Source organism: Lepidochelys kempii, chromosome 11 (genome assembly GCF_965140285.1).
Source record: "Lepidochelys kempii isolate rLepKem1 chromosome 11, rLepKem1.hap1, whole genome shotgun sequence".
NCBI lineage: Eukaryota > Metazoa > Chordata > Testudines > Cheloniidae > Lepidochelys > Lepidochelys kempii.
The window spans coordinates 61,886,525-61,905,089 of NC_136390.1; the positions used below are offsets into that span (position 1 = coordinate 61,886,525).

The 18,565-nt window shown below is 38.7% G+C and overlaps 1 protein-coding gene across 7 annotated transcripts in view; it reads left to right on the forward strand.

The window, feature by feature from the left end:
- PARD3B (par-3 family cell polarity regulator beta) overlaps positions 1–18,565 on the forward strand; it is a 602,509-nt gene that overhangs the window by 285,408 nt on the left and 298,536 nt on the right. For all 7 annotated transcript variants that reach the window (XM_073306519.2, XM_073306521.2, XM_073306522.2 and 4 more), the window contains 2 exons: positions 5,853–5,939; positions 10,029–10,154. In XM_073306519.2, the coding sequence (XP_073162620.1) occupies positions 5,853–5,939; positions 10,029–10,154 (213 nt within the window). The remainder of the gene's footprint in view (positions 1–5,852; positions 5,940–10,028; positions 10,155–18,565) is intronic.

Sequence of the window (18,565 nt, forward strand, 5' to 3'; positions counted from 1 at the left end):
CAGAGCTTTTTTTTTTTTGCCCGTGAAAAAGCACAATCCAGCACATGCCAAACAAACAGCACAGCCAGTGTTTGTGGGTGCTTTACCTTGTGGATGTTTTCCCTTATCGAATGCTTACAGCAGCTGATATGGCTGGATATGCTTGTGTAATGCAAACAAGGGATGAAAAGCACAGTTCCGTAAGTACATTTAACCTCCCTGTCTTTAGGAGTAAACATTTCCTTTGCTTCTCATTTGTCTATGGTCACTGTAGACCCCACCGGGTATGCTCAGGATTGCAGCTCTGCATTCCTACTTGTTCTGGAGCATTCCATTCCAGAGGCAGCAATTTCATAATCTGCATTTTTTCCTCTTACAAATTTTCATGGAATTTACAGTTATCAGCTCAAGAAATGCTGCCTCACCAAGTTCGGCCTGTGCTAAGGATTACTTGGCACACAGCCTGGACAAGGCTGTAACAGTACTCAAACTGAAGGAATAAGTAAATAGCATGGTGGGTATTTGACTTTTACCTTATTTATTTGGTTTGTTGCTGCTTGTTGGGTTACACGCAATCTCAGATACGGTTGAATGAGAGGTTTTCTACTGTCCTCAGTCTGGAGGGGAGCTTCTTCCAGCTGAGATTGGGGATACTTCCCCAGCATGTCCTGAGGCAAACAGTCCAATATGGGTCCAATCCATCATACTCCCCAGGAGAAATGGAATTCTATCACGGCACGGTTCCTCACATTAACTTTATGAAAGTCAAAAAGAACAGGCTTCATTAGTTGTCTCCGAACAAATCCCATACAGCATTCCAGATCAGTTCTCTGTGTTCTTCTGAAAAGTTTGTGTAGAATGCCTTAGCTTAAGAACGCATCAAATTAATTTTCCCATTTTAAATTTCACAAAACATTAATTCCTAATATAGTATTTTGGGGGGTGGGGGTGGGCGGACGGAAAGGTTCAGGTATCTGGCTACAAAGGCACTGAAGGTGCACAGCAACTTTGAAGATCAGGCTATGTACTTAGGCACCTAACATTAGGCCTTAACTTTGAAAATTTTGCCCTCGGTGTTTCAAATGAACTATTGGGCATGCATGCTACTACATTTTTTTTAAACAATACTCATCAGCACTTTTAACAATGTGCCTGGAAGCCCATCCTTGTGATAGACTGTAAAGGATCTGGCAGAGATCAATAAATATAGAGCAATGAAGAATTTAAATAGTAAATGATAATAGCACCTTTGGTCCATGGTATGTCAGACTGTGGTCTCAGCTACCACAATATGGTAGCATCAGGGAGATATTCTCTTTTTAATATAGACCACTGTAGTAGATTTAGCACAATAGACTTAGAGACACACAAGCACATTCTTAAATTATCCTAAATATGATTTTAATAGTCAGGGGCGAACCTTGGAAGGCTGGCAACTTTGATTCAAATAAACATCTAAAAAAGTGCTTGTTAAATTCTCATACGATGCAAAATAATCTGTCCTTTTTTATGTAGAAATTATTTTGAAAGTCTGATAAGGACTGTAATAGGCCTAACTGGTGCTATGGAACCTAGAAAGAACCTTCCATGCATCATTTGTGTAGGGACTAAATGCTTCAAAGTTCCCATCTGTAGCTGGAAGGCAGACTCCGTGTCTTGCTGTTCTGACTTACTGGGCCAGACCTGCTCTTTCAATTACAAATATATTAAAATGCTCAAGATATGTAGGATGGGTTTAAAACATGGTTAAGGCAAAACAATCAAACATCACAAACATTTTGTGAGGGTGTGTTCCCCGTGGCTCCACTGAGATGGAAGTGCTTGCTTACCTGTTTTCCGAGCCTTCACCCTTCTGTATACACTGGGTGGCACAGAGTCTATAAAGAGCCTCTCCTGTAGGTCCCACTCCTGGGTTCTTGTTTTGTGGGAAAACTTTTTCTCTCTGAATTTTTAAACTTCAGCTGTCAAGAATTTATAAGGCCTGTGAGCACATTGTCAGCAGAGCTTGTAATTGCTGTGAGCCCCACAGTCTACTATATGTAACTGTGCCTGTGGAATTCATTAATTTCTGAGGCCTGAAATTTGGGGCTTATTCATGTGATCATAAGCTCCAAAAGCTATTTCAGCAAAATTTCTAACTATTGCTTTCTACCTTCCCTCAGGTTATTCACCAGTGATATGACATAATCTGCAGGGGCAGAGATATACCTATTTCATCTTTTTTTTCCCTCCTCAGTATCAGCTTGTGTACTGCTTGTTGACAAAACTGTGATCCCTTTTCAATCAAGGGCCTGAATGTGAAGGCTGTAAGCACCCGTCTTTAAAGTACCCAAAGATCCCTTCTATCCAATGTGGGCTGACTGGACGTGTGGAAGAGTAAACTGTTGTAATTCATATACTCTAAGGCAGTGGTTTTCAAATCTTTTTTCTGGGGACCCTGTTGAAGAAAATTGTTGATCCCACAACCCAGCAGAGCTGGAGATGAGGGGTTTGTGGTATGGGAGGGGCTCAGGGCTGGGGCAGAGTGTTGGGGTGAAGGCTGCAGGGTGGGACTGGAATGAGGGGTTCAGGGTGTTGGAGGGGGCTCTGGGCTGTGGGAGGGGGTCAGGGCTCTGGGGTGGGGGTGCAGGCTCTGGGTGGGGCCAGGGATGAGGGGTTTGGTGTGCAGGAAGGGGTTCCAGGTTTGGGGGGTGGGGCTCAGGGCTGGGACAGGGGATTGGAGTGTGGGATTGGGGTGCAGACTTACGTCTGGTGGCTCCCAGACAGCGGCACAACGGGGTGCAGAGCCAGGCTTCCTGCCTCTCCTGGCAAAATGGCCCGCGCTGTGCCCCGGAAACGGCCAGCAACAGGGCCGGCTCCTAGGCAGAGAAGTGTAAGCGGTTTCGCGTGACACTCGCCCGCAGGCACCGCCCCCCCTCCCCCCTCCCACAGCTCCCACTGGCCGGTGCTTAGGGCAGGGGCAGTGCACGGAGCCCCGTGGCCCCTCTGTCTAGAAGTCTGATCCATTGCTGGCCGCTTCCAGGGTGCAGCACAGTATCAGAACGGGTAGGCACTAGCCTGCATTAGCTGGGTAGCACTGCCCATGGGACTTCTAATGTCCCGGTCGGCGGTGCTGACCAGAGCAAGGCGACCCAGTGCCTTACATGCCTAGTTTAAAAAACACTGCTCTAAGGGACAGACTAAAGTGACAGCTAGCTACTCCAGACTGTGCGTACAGGATGCACACTTATATAGGGAAGATGTTGGAAGTTTAACTACAAATTTCTTGAGTGTCTGCTCTTCAGGATTTTTAAACCTATAAAGAACTATTTTCTGTTCTTGCACTGTAGCATTTTCATAGGTTGAATGAAAAGTAGAATTTGGTACTAATAGTCTATTAATGTTGTTCTAAAGGGTAATATCTTCTCCTCTTTAACTTTCTCTTAACGAAACTGTGTATCTGGGAGTAAAAATTGATTTAGATAAGGACTAGTGATCATTTTTTGGATTAAAATAGGTTTAAAGTATTTTTTCCTAGTGCATATATGAAATGTGCTCTTCCTGGTTTAGGCCTCAATATTGCAAATACTCAGCACATGGGTAACTGTTAAGCACATGCTTAAGTGTTTGCAGAATGGTGACATTAATATATTAATTGTCCATCTCCTGTTTTAAAAACCTTGTATTTCTGTTAATTTGTTTTTATGTTCGACTTAAAAATAAACTTGTATGTTTTCATTGGCCTTGAGCCTAAGTTTTTAACGGTAAATATATTAATTTAAGGTGACAGAGAACCTATTTATCATGATTACCCTCACAGCGTTCCTCTATAATACATAGAAGGAACGGGAAGACAACTCCTAGCCCACAGAACTTAAACAAAATAGGAGTTACTTGGAGAAAGCTGTAATTCTTGCTAATTTTCCCTCTACAAATCAAACACCAAAGTCACTTCTTGTGGTTGTCTTTTTTGGGTCTGTAGGAGTCAGCAGCTTAATTTCTTGGTATTCTTTGGTTCTGAACAAGTCTAGAATATCAGAAAAAGTAGTCGTCTTGTATTCTGGTGATTCCACTTCTATGTGAAAGCAGGAATTGGAGGAAAGTCTGAATGGAACTGAAAAAAATTAACCAAACTTTTTCACACGCAAGATTTTTATCTGAGTTTTTGACAATAGTTCTGATCAGACCTTAATTTTTCTGAACAATTTAATCAGTTAAATTCAGTCTATTAATTACCTAGAAATCTACATGAATTTATACTAATACTTTACCAGTCCACCCCTCCCCCTCTAAATCTTGAAGGTGAGGTAAAGAAAAAGAGAGAAAATATGTAGCAAAATAAAGCAGACATTTTGAAAGTGTATTGCTTGTGACTGCTATAGGAATAAAATTTCGCATAAGATAAAAGTAGTTCATAGAAGACATTTATTTTTGGGACTGATTGTTTTAAGTGCTCTCCATTCTATTTTTAGAGAGTATACATTTTTTAAAACAGAAATATTTTAGCAGTAGCTATATTGAAAAACAAAGTTGCAAAAGATTGTTACAAGGCTACATTAATTAGCTTTTCATTTCCGCATTATCTTTAGCAAACCAGCCTAATTTCTAAATCAAGTTGCTTCCAAGTCATCATTATGCAATTGAATAAAGAATCTTAACCAGGAAATTTACTTCATTAAGGGAAAAGAAATGCCTAAATCTGTCAACACTCACTTGCAATCATTGTCCTCTTCCTGGTCAAAGAGGGTGGATGACTAACTCTTGGCAATATGTGAAGTGGCCCCCTTGTTTTAGCTTCACACTTTCTCTAAACAGTGGATTAACATCCATTGGTTTATGTAACTTCTTGTAGTGTGATTAAATTTGGATCTGCTTACGGTTGAAGAAACATCCAGCAGACTTTTGTTAGATGGCGAGCCTTCCCTTCTGCTCTTTTCAACACTGTTTCTGGAGGTTCCAACACCCTAAATGACATAAGGAAATGGAAATCAGACTGGCAAACAGAGTGGGATTTTTTTTCTACCTGATTATTTTTCTTGAGATTTTTACGTCAATCCAGATGCCTTCTTTTTTCAGATTAGCAACTGCTGATGTATAGTTTACATTTTAATGCCTACAGAGAAGCCATGTGTTTCAAGATATTCTGTAAGCAGGTTTCATGTGACCCTCATTGAGCCAGCAAGCAGCAAAAAAATATTAGCATCATCTCCAGCAGCTAGCAGGGAGGTACTATATTCCACATCTGAACCATCATAGAGGATCTCAAAAATTTTCAGGAAGGAAATATTTCCCATTTAAGTGGGCCAAATTGTGTCTTCAGAGGTGCTCATTGTGCCTTTCTAACTCAGTAGGGTTGCATGCATCTAATTGGTGGCACAGTGTATGGACCACTTTGTTGTAATTATATGTTGACTGTTTTTCATATTGGTTTGATATCCTTAAAATATGGCGTGCATAGGGAAATTGATTGAAATAGCTATTGCAGTCAAAGCTATTCCGCACTAGTTCCCTGTGTGGATATCCTGTTCTGAAATAAGTCACTTTATTTTGAAACAACAATTATTCTGCAATAAAACAACTTTTATTCCAGAATAGAGTGTTCACACGGGGAGGCATAGCTCATTCTACAATAGCTGCTCCAGTCAGTTTCCCCATGTAGACAAGCTCTTGGGTAAATCTAATGTAATGTCTTCCTTTCTCATTCAAAACATATAAATTCTCATCCAAAGATATGTCAGCCATTTCCAGTTGCAACATCTCTTATGTACATTATTGAGTTCTCCACTTAAATTCCTTTGACTGCCTTTCTTGTCTGTCTTAATGTGCTTTTTATAGATATTCCTCATGTATTCCTTAGTACAGGTTCATGTGTGTTTTTGCTCCCTCTTTCTTAGTGATATGACAAGAACAGTGGAGATTTCTGGGGAAGGTGGCCCTCTGGGGATACATGTAGTACCCTTCTTTTCATCTCTGAGTGGAAGGTAAGATGTTCTCCATATTTTAGAGAAGCATGTTAATGAAAAAGGCATCGATGTGTTTATCTTAAAATATCTCTACTGTGAAAACATGAGGGGGAACTAAAACTGTTTTTTTAACAGCGGATAACCAAACTCAGTATACCGTATCCCTTCACTGACATCTATGTTGTTGTGTGTGTATATTCAGAGAACAAAACCCATTTCTGTTATATCTTCATAATGTTTGTACTTTCAAGGCTCTCTGAATTTTTTTCTGAATGAAAACATGGTAACATGGTCTTTAGTTAAGATTATTGTACTTCTTGAAAGGTGTTTTTTTTTGTCCAGATGGATTTTTCTCCCCTACCCCTTATTGCCAAATAGCAGAGTAGACATAGAAAAGTCAAAATGACTTGCTTGCTTAATTTTTTTTTCAAGTCACCTTTCAAATTAGGTTCTTTAGCATTTATAAAATGTGCACTATACCGTGGACTTTTCTTTTGCATGGTAAGATTATTTTAATTGTAAATTATTTAACATAGTTTATTGAGATCACAAAAGACTACCATAGTGGAAATTTCATATTGATGTACTGTAGTCGAGTATATGTCAGCATTTTCGTTATAACTCCCTATTTTCCAAGTTATGTAACTCGGATGTAAAAATTTTCTCATAGACTGAAATTTAACAGATGAGGTCTCTGCCAAAGAACTAATTTGTAGTGCTGGCAGTATAAGAGCCCTGTGACAGGGATGGAAAATTGCTAGTGTCATAAATGGCATCACTTTATAGTAAAATGGCTGCTTCTAGTATAAGGCCAATTATAATTACAAACTTTAAAAAAGGTCACAGTCTAATCATGAAGAGAAATGTTTCTTAACTTACCAATTTTCAGACTGTTGAAGTGAGGAGGAAAAGTGTTTTGTGTTTTTTTCTTTTTTCTTTTTCTTTTCAGGTAGTATATTGTTTGCAAATGTTTTCTCAGCGGGATCTGAGACTTCAGATGGACTCAGATTAAACTGGGGTATTTTAGTTGCCAGATCAAAAAGCAGGTTGACCATCTGCTACTGCTTGAAAAAATGCCATCACCTTATTTCAGGAGCAAGGGTTGGCAGTCAGGAGTTCTGAGTTCCATCATTGGCTCTGTCTCAGACTTCCTGTTTTACCTTGGGCAAGCCACTCTGTTCCCCCATCTCTAAAATATAGGCAATACTTCCTTATGTTATAGGGGCATCTTGAGTCTTAATGTGCTAATTCTTCTTAAGTACTTTGAGACCCTGAGGTGGAAGGCACCATAAAATTGCAAAATGTTATCAGTAATTTAATATTGCTGCAATACATGTGATGCTGGATTCTAACGGCTTTGGGTTCATTTTTAAAAGAATTCACTGAATAACCAGCAGAGCTCTTTGGCCTACTTTCTGTGCATGTTAATATTCTTGTTTACAAATGCTGTGGAGCATGGCTTACAGCAAGCTATTTTTTGACAGACAGGCTGAGTGTTTACCCAGTTGTCTCGAGAAATTCTAATGACACTTGGCAGAATTATACTGGTGTCTTTATAAAATATCAGAATGTTTTAACCACTTGTTCCTGTTATTTAATCAAACAGAGACTAGTGCATACATTTTATAATTCATCAAAACACAAGAAAGAACAGAAGAAGCGTTTTCCGTTTCTGTTGATGACAGGGCAGGTTTTATCAAGTATATTGGCCATCCACCATGACTGGTATTTTTGTTGTAAGTTTGTAGAAAACTGGTATTTTCTAATAAGAATAGTATTAATATTACACTAATACAGGTATCCATCTTGAGTGAATAACGTTTAGGCATTTTCACTGTAATCCTGTTCTGTTTTTTTTCAGAAACAGTTTAAGCAAAATGCTTGGTGCTTAGGCTTTAGTATACAAGTGAACAACAATAACTAGTAGAAATAATTTCTTTCATTTTCTTTGCACTTTAGACTTACCATAAAAGAAAGGAAATTAAATTTAAAAATCACATTAACGTAATGTTAAAGTTGAGACTGCATACAATAAAAGTAATGATAGGTTTCAGAGTAGCAGCCGTGTTAGTCTGTATTTGCAAAAAGAAAAGGAGTACTTGTGGCACCTTAGAGACTAACAAATTTATTTGAGCATAAGCTTTCGTGAGCTATATTTAATAAAAGTAATGAGGTTAGGTTGTCACACCATATTTAACTCAACCCACGTGTCCAGATAATGCAGCACATATGGGGAATATCAGGCCAGTCGGTGATCATATAGTTCGATGCGGCTGCAGAGTCTGGGCACAGTGGGATTAGTTAAGATCACAGCAACAGACTTAATTTTCAATTTCTTTAATTTCATTATTTTTACTAGATTGAATCTTAATGTAATTATTTGAAATTAAGTTGTAACATTTAACTCCTTGGCTGCAGCTAATTGGCTGTTTCTATTGGTATTCATGGAAATTGTCAATTTTTGCCTGTTCCCAAATAAAAAGCTTTCTTTATCACAATACAATGTTATAAGGGGATCTTCTACATGACAAATTTATTACAATGCAAAATTCCAATCTAGTAATGCTCATTAATGGAAAATGCACCCTTTAAAAAAAATAGGTTTATAGATAAACAAAACTCACATCTTTTTGCCGAACTGTGAAGTTGAAAATTACATATTGGTGCTTTACTGAGTGAAACCAAACTTGATTGTCGAAAGGAAGCGAAAGTTGTTCCATGGGATTGTGGGATCCATTTAGTGATCTCCAGTGCACAAGTCTACTAAGGCTGCGTATATACTACAGAGCAATAGGGCTTGGACCCTGGGTCTGGCTTGACTCGGGTTTGGACCCACCACCCCTGTGGGGTCCTATGACCTGAGTCCAGGCCCTGGATTAGCACAGTTTTGTGTGTAGGTGGAGGACAAAGGTAGGCTTGAGCCTGGTTCGAACCCTGATCTTACATTGCAGTGAAGACATATCCTAAATGTCATCTATGTTTTATGCTTATATGGCAGGTGTAGGTTAATGCATAAAAACAGGATTATAAGGGGTTTGTGTATACACAAAGTCTTCAGTTATATGGAATGTTTGACTAGTCTTGGTGACACCCCAGGTTTTTAATCCAGTCTCTTGCAACTACAGTTTTCTATCTGAAATCCTTCCTATTTGCTGATTTAATGCTTAGCATGCTATGAGAAGGACATCAGCTTCTCTAAGGCAGAAGTCTGACTCTTCTTTATATAATTTACTTTGCACTTCTACAACACTTTCTGTTTGAGCTTCTGAAAGCACTTTACAGATATTAATGTAGTAAACCTCACAATACCCCTGTGAGGTAGGAAATTAATATTGATCTCATTTGTCAGGGAAATGAGGAAACTGTGGGTCAGTGGGGATTTAATTAACTCAAGAAACGATATATAGGAAGTCCACAGGAATATAACCCAGATCCTGACTAGGGCTTTTCAAAATTTCAAAAATGCACACTGCCCCTCCACCTGGATCACTGTGGTTTGCAGAGGTTCAAGGAACCCTAGGCCGCAATAGAAGCAAGATTAGCCTAATTTCTTGGTTTCTTTGGACTTGACTACAAAGAGATTGTTCCTTGCGCACGTCATCCTTTCCTCAGCAGAAATGGGCTTCCAATTTCTTGTAGCAATGCCTCTGTATTTTGATTTAGTATAAATAGAACCACTGTTTTGCACTTAACTTTAACCTTTTCCTTGTAATTGATTCCATCTTATTTGTTAACATGTACCAATCCTGCATAAATTCTATCCTAACATTTTGTCTGAAAGGATGGGGCTGGTTTCCCCCTCCCTTTCTCCAACCCCTGATTAATATGGTTAGCACTTTCTGAAGTGTTAGGAAGGGTTACCAACAGTGTCAGCAGACTAAAATTATACTGGCTGGTTTCATACTCTTTTTGGAGTCCTTGTTCATTAATGGAAAATAGATTTTGGAAATCTCTCCTTTAGACTAATGACTTAATATGGTGTGATTAGTAGACAATAAGAAGAACTTTGTTCCTTCCTCAGTAGAGACCAATATCTATTTGTAATTATTATAAATGTCTTGTGTGCAAATCTAATACAGAATAATCATCAGCTTTATTGCTTTTCAGGATTCTAGGACTCTTTATCCGTGGTATTGAGGAGAACAGCAGATCTAGGCGTGATGGTCTTCTCCATGAAAATGAGTGTATTGTGAAAATTAACAATGTGGACCTCGTAGATAAAACTTTTGCACAGTGAGTGCTACTTAATTACTTAATTGATTCTGTTAACCACCAGAATTTTATATAATGTTGTACTTATTGAGGTGATTAATGTAGCATGTTGCGAGTAAAATACCATAAAATATGTATATAACTAAAGAATCATAATTCTCTTTCTGAAACTTCCAAATGCAGTAATATAGTTCCCACCATAGACACAAATCATAGAAATTATAATATTGGAAAAACCTTCACCTGCCAGTGAAGTAGAACTTCCTACAATATATTCTAAATTGTTTTGTCCACTCCAGTTTTAAAGAATTCCAACAATGGAACACTACTTCCTATGAGATACTATTCAGTGTTAGGAAATTTTTCCTTGCATCAGTGCTATTGTATTTCATTACTCCTTATTGCATGCCTTTGGAACATCCTAAATAAATCCTCTCCCTCCTTTGCGTTTACACTTCATAAAGTTATTGGCTTTACATTATTACCTACTAGTAATTGTTTAGCCAAACAATACTGTGCAGATTTAGTTTGCCTAACTTTTAAAAATAAGTCAGTCCCTTTACTCCCACTTACTTTTTTTCTCATCTTTATTTCCTTCCAATTTTTTGAGATATTTCTAGTATTAAGGTATCCAAAACTGAACATATAGTAGTTTTGGTGGTGCCCACAACTTCTGAGTGTGATGTTTCTGTAAATAGTTAAGAAGAAAGAGAGAATCTCTTGTGCTACAACTTTTCAGGTGTCTAAAAATGGTTAACAATTAATGTTTTCTAACACAAAGTGTAAAGCAGTTGAACTAAGTTGCAAGGCTAACTTTGGGTTAAAAGCATAAGGTAATAGATTTTGTAGTTTTGACTTAAAATCTGTTGAAGTTATTATTCGTCCCTAATTGGCTTATGTAACAGAGAATACTTTGGCTAATCTGTGCATTCAAGAAGACTTTGTTGCTGGAATGAATAGTCACAAATACTTGCTTAAAAATTAAACAGTAATTTACTTTTATTTTTAATCCCTATATTAAAAGACATGAGTGATATTCATCAGACAGTAAAATCTATTGAGGGCTCAGGGGAGTTGATGCTTAACATTTTAAACCAGAAGCCAAATGCTCAGTGTTTATGCTCAATGCAAAATTTCAGTGTTACATATGAATATGTGCAGATCTACAGTACAGTAACTCTGCACTTAACGTTGTAGTTATGTTTCTGAAAAATGCTTCTTTAAGCAAAACGATGTTAAGTGAATCCAATTTCCCCATAAGTATTAATGTAAATAGGGGGGGTTAGGTTCCAGGGAATTATTTTTTTTTGTGAGTCAAAAGACTATACACACACACGCGCACACAGTTTTAAACAATTTAATACTGTACACAGCAATGATGATTGTGAAGTTTGGTTGAGGTGGTGAAGTCAGAGGGTGGGATATTTCCCAGGGAATGCCTTACTGCTAAATGATGAACTAGCACTCAGCTGAGCCCTCAGGGGTTAACATGTTGTTAATGTAGCCTCACACTCTACAAGACAGCATGAATGGAGGGAGGGGAGACAGCAAAACAGAGAGAGACAGAGACACATACTGTGGAGAGAGATGCACATTGCCCCTTCAAGTACACTGACCGCACTCCAAGTACATTGCCTTTTTAAGTAGATCAGTAAGCTGGGACAGCAGCTGCTGCCAGCAAGCTCCATCCTGAGCCCTGTTGTGTCCTCCCCCAGCTCTAGAGAAATGGGGTAAAGTAGCGTGGGGGGGACGGGGACACCCTGACATTAACATTCCTCTTCCCCCTCCCCCCCACTCCTTGCACAGCAAGCAGGAGGCTCATGGGAGCAGCTCCAAGGCAGAGGGCAGGAGCTGCACATGGCAGTGGGGGGAGGGACAGCTGAACTGCTGGCAATTGATAGCCTGCTGGGCTGCTGCCGCACAGGGAGCTGATAGGGCGGCTGCCAGTCCACCCTGGTTCCAAGGCCCCACCAGCTAGCTTCAACGGGCTGCTCTTCCTGCAAGCAGTGGACAAAGCAGGCAGCTGCCAAACAACGTTATAAGGGAGCATTGCGTAACTTTAAACGAGCATGTTTCCTAATTGATCAGCAGTGTAACAATGAAAAAACTTTAAGTGGTACGACTTTAAGTGAGGAGTTACTGTAGTTTGATGAAAATAGTGCTGATCTTATGCTTTAGTGGTTAAGGTGTTTGGGGGGGGGTCCCCCTTTTTCCCTGGTTGTACTTCGAACATGTTCAAAATATCTGAAGATAAACCTATTCCATGGTAAAAAGGTTCATTTTCATTTTGGTGATTGTTTAGGTTCTGACACTTATCAATCTTTTCTCCCCTGCAGTGGAAAATAGTTTCCACATCATAACAGAGATCACTAGGGAGTTCTCTCGCTCCCACCTGCCAAATGTTCACAGATGACGCTAGGAAAACCTGGTCACTTCAGCTTCACATCAGCAAAGTGTATGCTTAAGAAAAATCCTTATTCAACATGTTTAAGCACATGCTTAGCTAGAAATATGTACTCACGTGCTACTGTAGTTAGTGGGATTTGGCATGTGCTTAATTTTAAGGACCTTCTTAAGCACTTTGCTGAATGGCTATGGACTGCTAAATCAAGGCATTGTCCCATAAAACTGAAATGCCGAAAAAGGTTTTAATGCTACATTTGAATGCCTTCTGCATTTCTAATCCATGCCAGAAAAGTGAAATTTTGAGAAACATGAAATTTAGGCAAGAAAAACAATAGATTTAAATGTGATGTGTAAGTTTAAACATAAAACCCCATCAACCTATATTGTTTGTATTTTCATATGGATATTTTTAGCCTACTGCATAGGTAGATATGTTTGGTGTGGTATTAAACAGGTAAGAATGCAAGTATACAGATGTGTAGCAGTATGAATGTAAATGTGGTCCAGCATTGTTGTACACAGGTAAACATATTGGGATTTGGTGCAGTATTGTTATACGCTAGTAATAAGTCAATAAGTAATTGATGTAAAGCTTTTATATATAAATAACGTAGGTATTTGTTGCAGATTAGTTTTTGCAAAATCAATCCCTTTTACTTATTTAGTTATCAATTATACCACAAAATAATTTGATCCCTTGTCAAATGAATTTTAAGTTATGGGGTTGTAACATAAAGGCCAATGGTTTCACCTAGCAGCTAGTGTTTTGTTAAGAAAATAAAATACATCTTTCTCAAGTGATTATCAAATTATTTTTTGAAATTTTGAATGACTGTGTAGAAGTTTGTAGTCCCCTTCCTGTCTCCTCTGGAACATACTGTAGATTTTGAATGCCTCTGGGCCTGTAGCAATGTGGAGAATTTCACCCTCTGATTTCTCTGCAATACTGCTTGCTTTCTGGAATACTTGGAAGCACTGCAGTAACTGCCAGTTCTCTGTCAGTTTCCCTTTTAAACTGAGAGATTCAGGAGAGTTCACTTGCTCAGTTTTTGCCAACGATTTAATTTTCTTCTGACACTGTGTAACCTACAAGAGTAAGATAATAGTCTTTACTTCCTGGCCCCATCACCTGAAATGAATCGGGGGTACAAATTTTGATGCCTCTGTCAAATGACAGGGGTTTATAGCCACGTGTTCCAATGGCTACTGATACAGAAAGAGTAATCAGTTTGACTGTATTAGTGGTAAGGTCATGGTTCCTCCTGCTGATTGCAAAGGGTCCTTTAATAGTTAGCAAGACTGTAGTGATTACATGTTTTTTCAGTTTGTCTGTTTTAGATGGAAGTTTTTGAATACTGCTCTGAAAGGTTGCTTTTCCTCAGCTGGAACACTAGAAGGCAATTTGTTGTTGTTTCATGTTCATAATGCTTTTATACATCTCTACTGTGAGTTTCCTTTTTCATTTAGTGTTAATAAATTCAGTTATATTCTGCTGTGTTTTGGAGATTGGAGCACTTCTTTTGGTTGAGTCTTTGTCTTTTATTTCTTTAAGTGTACATTTGGGGGCTCAAAGAGTTTGACTTTCACTGCCCGTTACATTTTTCTTTTATTAAAAAAATTGTCCTGGCAGTTATTTCCCCCTCAGGTACTGCTTTTAGGTTTCCTACAGATTTACTGGTGTTCTCACTGTTATTTTTAGTTTGTGAGAGATCTCCTATTTCTATCTCTCTGATATGTTTAAAATATGCATCTCCTAAAAATGAGCTTTTAAGCCGCCATATAGTGTATTGTCAAGTGGCTGCTTGCAATTATATGAGAATGGGGAGTGATCTGAGATAAATTAAGTGAGGATTTTACATTCTTAAATATCTATTAGCTGGTGGTTTAGGGATGAGAAAGAAGTGTGTTTTGAAATAAACAATGTACGATACAGAAGCAGACATAACCTACAACGCTGATGTCTGTGGAGAATATGGACTGAGGGGCATAGTTCTTTCCCTACTGTACTTAAAGCATTTTTGAGCTTTATCTTGTGTGTATAATAGACTTGGGGCACTTTTAAACTCTTCTGCCCAGATTAATCTAGAGAGAATTTGGTTCAGAGATCCAATTCAACATGTCTTTGAAAAATTGTGAAGGGATTTTTCTTAGTGAATATGTAAAGTATACAGTGGTTGTGCTTAAAAAACTTTCCAAATTTTCCTTAAATAACTTGACTTTAAAAGCAGCAAAGAGTCCTATAGCACCTTATAGACTAACAGACATAGTGGAGCATAAGCTTTCGTGGGTGAATACTCACTTCTTCAGATGCATGAAGTGGAATTTTCCAGAGGCAGGTATAAATATGCAAGCAAGAATCAGGCTAGGGATAACGGGGTTAGTTCAATCAGAGAGGGCGAGGCCCTCTTCTAGCAGTTGAGGTGTGAACACAATGGGAGGAAAAACTGCTTTTGTAGTTGGCGAGCCTTTCACAGTCTATAAGGTGCCACAGGACTCTGCCTCTTTTACAGATCAAGACTAACACGGCTACCCCTCTGAAACTTGACTTTAGTGTTTTTTTTTATTTTCTTCTTATTATAGGATATATTATCAATACTGAAATAAGATGATCTAAGGAAATTGACAAGTTTCTAATTGTGGCCATGCTGTTTAAAATCGGCAACTGTCTATCATTAGTTTTTCCTCATACTAGGATTGTTATCTAATTGCAAGCATTGGCTTGGAGTAGTAGGTTTTTGTTAATGAGATAGTCTGCTCTTCTTTTATTGCTTTTACATTTAGCAAGAGTAGGACATTTCTTCTACTCAGGGCCCATTTGAGTTTTTCTTGCATGCCCATGCCCTGATTTGTGCTGCTGCTACAGGGTTCTGCTCTTCAATATTTGTTTTGGAAGCAGCTATGCACTTTCCTCTTCCAGTCCTCTGGAGAACCCTGCAGTAAAAATGCTAAGCCCCACCATCTTTCCCACTACAGTTCCTCTCCGGTTGTGAGATAACTGTTTTAGTCAGTGTTCTCCTTTAGAGCCTTGCTTCCTACTCCTCCTCACCCATGTCTATGTTAACTGTCTTCCCTGCATTGACTCAAACTTAGGAGTTTGCAAGTGGGCATCATTCATAGCAGCCCAGAGATCTTGCCAGCTTCACAAATCCCAGTTCCTATTCAAAGCATAGGAAAATATTGTGATGTAGCAAATCTTATTGCACGTTTACTGTTGACTTTTGAAAGAGCGTCACTTTATTTTGAAATGTATAGTTATTTCTGTAGGTAGAATAAATTCATAGCTGTAAACAATTTCTAAGTATGCAGCAAGACGTGTAGAAATATTGCAAAGTGTGACCCTAAGCACCCCTGTATTCAGACCTTAAACACTATTGTAGTAATCTTTGTACAAAATATGACTTATGAGGTACCATTTGAAAACTAATAACTCTCTGATCATTAATATTCTTGTGTGGTGTATGCACGTAGTGTGTATTAAGAGTTTTGAATATACACTGCAATTAAAGTGTGTTTAAACTGGGCAACGCAAGTATGTAGGGACAGAATTAGAAAGCCCAGGGCACAAAACAAGATTAAACTAGCTAGAGACATAAAAGGTAAAAAGAAAACATTCTACAAATACATTAGCAGCAAGAGGGAAGACCAAGGACAGGGTACGCCCATTACTCAGTGAAAGGGGTGGGAGGAGGCGTGGAAACAATAACAGAAAATGTGGAAATGGCAGAAGTGCTAAATGATATTTTTGTGTCAGTTTTCACCAAAAGGTTTATTAGCAATTGGACATCTACCTTAATGAATGCCAGTGAAAAGGAGGTAGTATCCTAAACTAAAATAAAGAAAGAACAAGTTAAAAATTACTTAGACAAGTTAGATGTTTTCAAGTCACCGGTGCCTGATGAAATATATTCTAGAATATTCAAGGAGCTGACTGAGGAGATATCTGAACCATTAGTGATTATCTTCTAAAAGTCATGGAAGATGGGTGAGATTCCAGAGGACTGGAAAAGGGCAAATATAGTGCCAATCTATAAAAAGGGGAATAAGGACAACCAGGGAAGTTACAGACCAGTCAGTACCAGGAAAGATAATGGAGCAAATAATTAAGCAATCAGTTTGCAGAAATGTAGAAGATAATAAGGTGATAAGTAACAAATTGTGTCAAACCACCCTAATAGCTTTCTTTGACAGAGTAACAAACCTCATGGATGGGGGGAAGCAGTAGACATGGTATATCTTGACTTTAGTAAGACTTTTGATACTCTCTTATATGACCGTCTGATAAACAAATTAGGGAAATACAACCTAGATGGAACTACTGTAAGGTGGATGCATAACTGATTGGAAAACCTTTCCTAGAGGGTAGTTATCAGTGGTTCACAATTGAGCTGGAAGGGCATATCAAGTGGGGTCCCACAGGGATCAGTTCTGGTTCCGGTTCTGTTCAATGTCTTCATCAATGATTTAGATAATGGCATAGAGGATAATACCAAGCTGGGAGGAGTTGCAAATGCTTTGGAGGATAAAATTAAAATTCAAAAAGACCTGGACAAACTGGAGAAATAGTTTGAAGTAAATAGGATGAAATTCAATAAAGACAAATGCAATATATTCCACTTAGGAAAGAACAGTCAGTTGCACACACAAAATGGGAAATGACTGTGTGTAGGAAGGAGTACTGCAGAAAGGGATCTGAACGTCATAATGGTTCATAAGCTAAACACGAGTTAACAGTGTAACATTGTTGCAAAAAAAGCAAACATCATTCTGGGATGTATTAGCAGTGTTGTAAGCAAGACACAAGAATTAATTCTTCTGCTCTACTCTGCGCTGATTAGGCCTCAACTGGAGTACTGTGTCCTGTTCTGGGTGCCACATTTCAGGAAAGATGTGGACAAATTGGAGAAAGTCCACCAATGAGCAACAAAAATTATGAAAGGTCTAGAAAACATGACCTATGAGGGAAGATGGAAAATTTGGGTTTGTTAAGTCTGGAGAAGAGAAGACTAAGAGGGGACATAACTTTCCTCGTACATAAAAGGTTGCTACAAGGAGGCAGGAGAGAAATTATTCTCTTTAACCTCTGAGGATAGGACAAGAAGCAATGGTCTTAAATTGCAGCAAGGGTGATTGAGTTTGGACATTAGCAAAAACTTCCTAACTGTCAGGGTGGTTAAGCACTGGAATAAATTGCCTTGGGAGGTTGTGGAATCTGCATCATTGGAGATTTTTAAGAGCAGGTTAGACAAACACCTGTCAGGGATGGTCTAGATAATGCTTAGCCCTGCCTTGAGTGCAGGGGACTGAACTAGATGACCTCTTGAGGCCTCTTCTAGTCCTGCAATTCTATGATCTGTTTCAGTGGGACTGGGTAAACAGGTCTGCTTTAGACAAAGGAATGTATATTTGATTCTCTGACCAGCCTGTGTTTCAGGCAAAGACAATGAATATCAATTTTTACACATTAGGTAAATCGAGTTAAGATAACAAATAGGGGGAAGAGAGTATAGAGCTTCCTTCACCACCAGACTCCATTAAAGACACCACCAGACTCCATGTCACCTTACTCACAGCTTGAATAAACTTTACATTGTAGGTAACATTTAGAAGAACCCATTTTAAAGTTTTATTGGTCTGTGAGGACTGGGGAGGAGGGACTGAACATAAGGTGACAAGCAACTGAATCAACTGATTTATACAATACTATTGTATTATAAAAGTGTACAGAGTGAGGTCTTTTCTGAAATAACACACTGGGGGTTAATATTATTGTGAAATGTATGGATTAACACTATATGAGGAAATATGGATAATTAATGATATTACGCTTTAAAGTCTGGCCAAACAGGGAGAAACTGGTTCCCGCTCAGACAGGAGAGAAGGCAGCTATTTACCTGTCTCCTATATATATTAAGCATGGTGAAATGAAAACAGTGGAAGCCCCATTAATGTACAGGGGGATGGGGAATCCAAAGGAAGGGGAAAACAGAATGAGGTCATCATGCCTCTTGAAATAAAGGCACTGAACT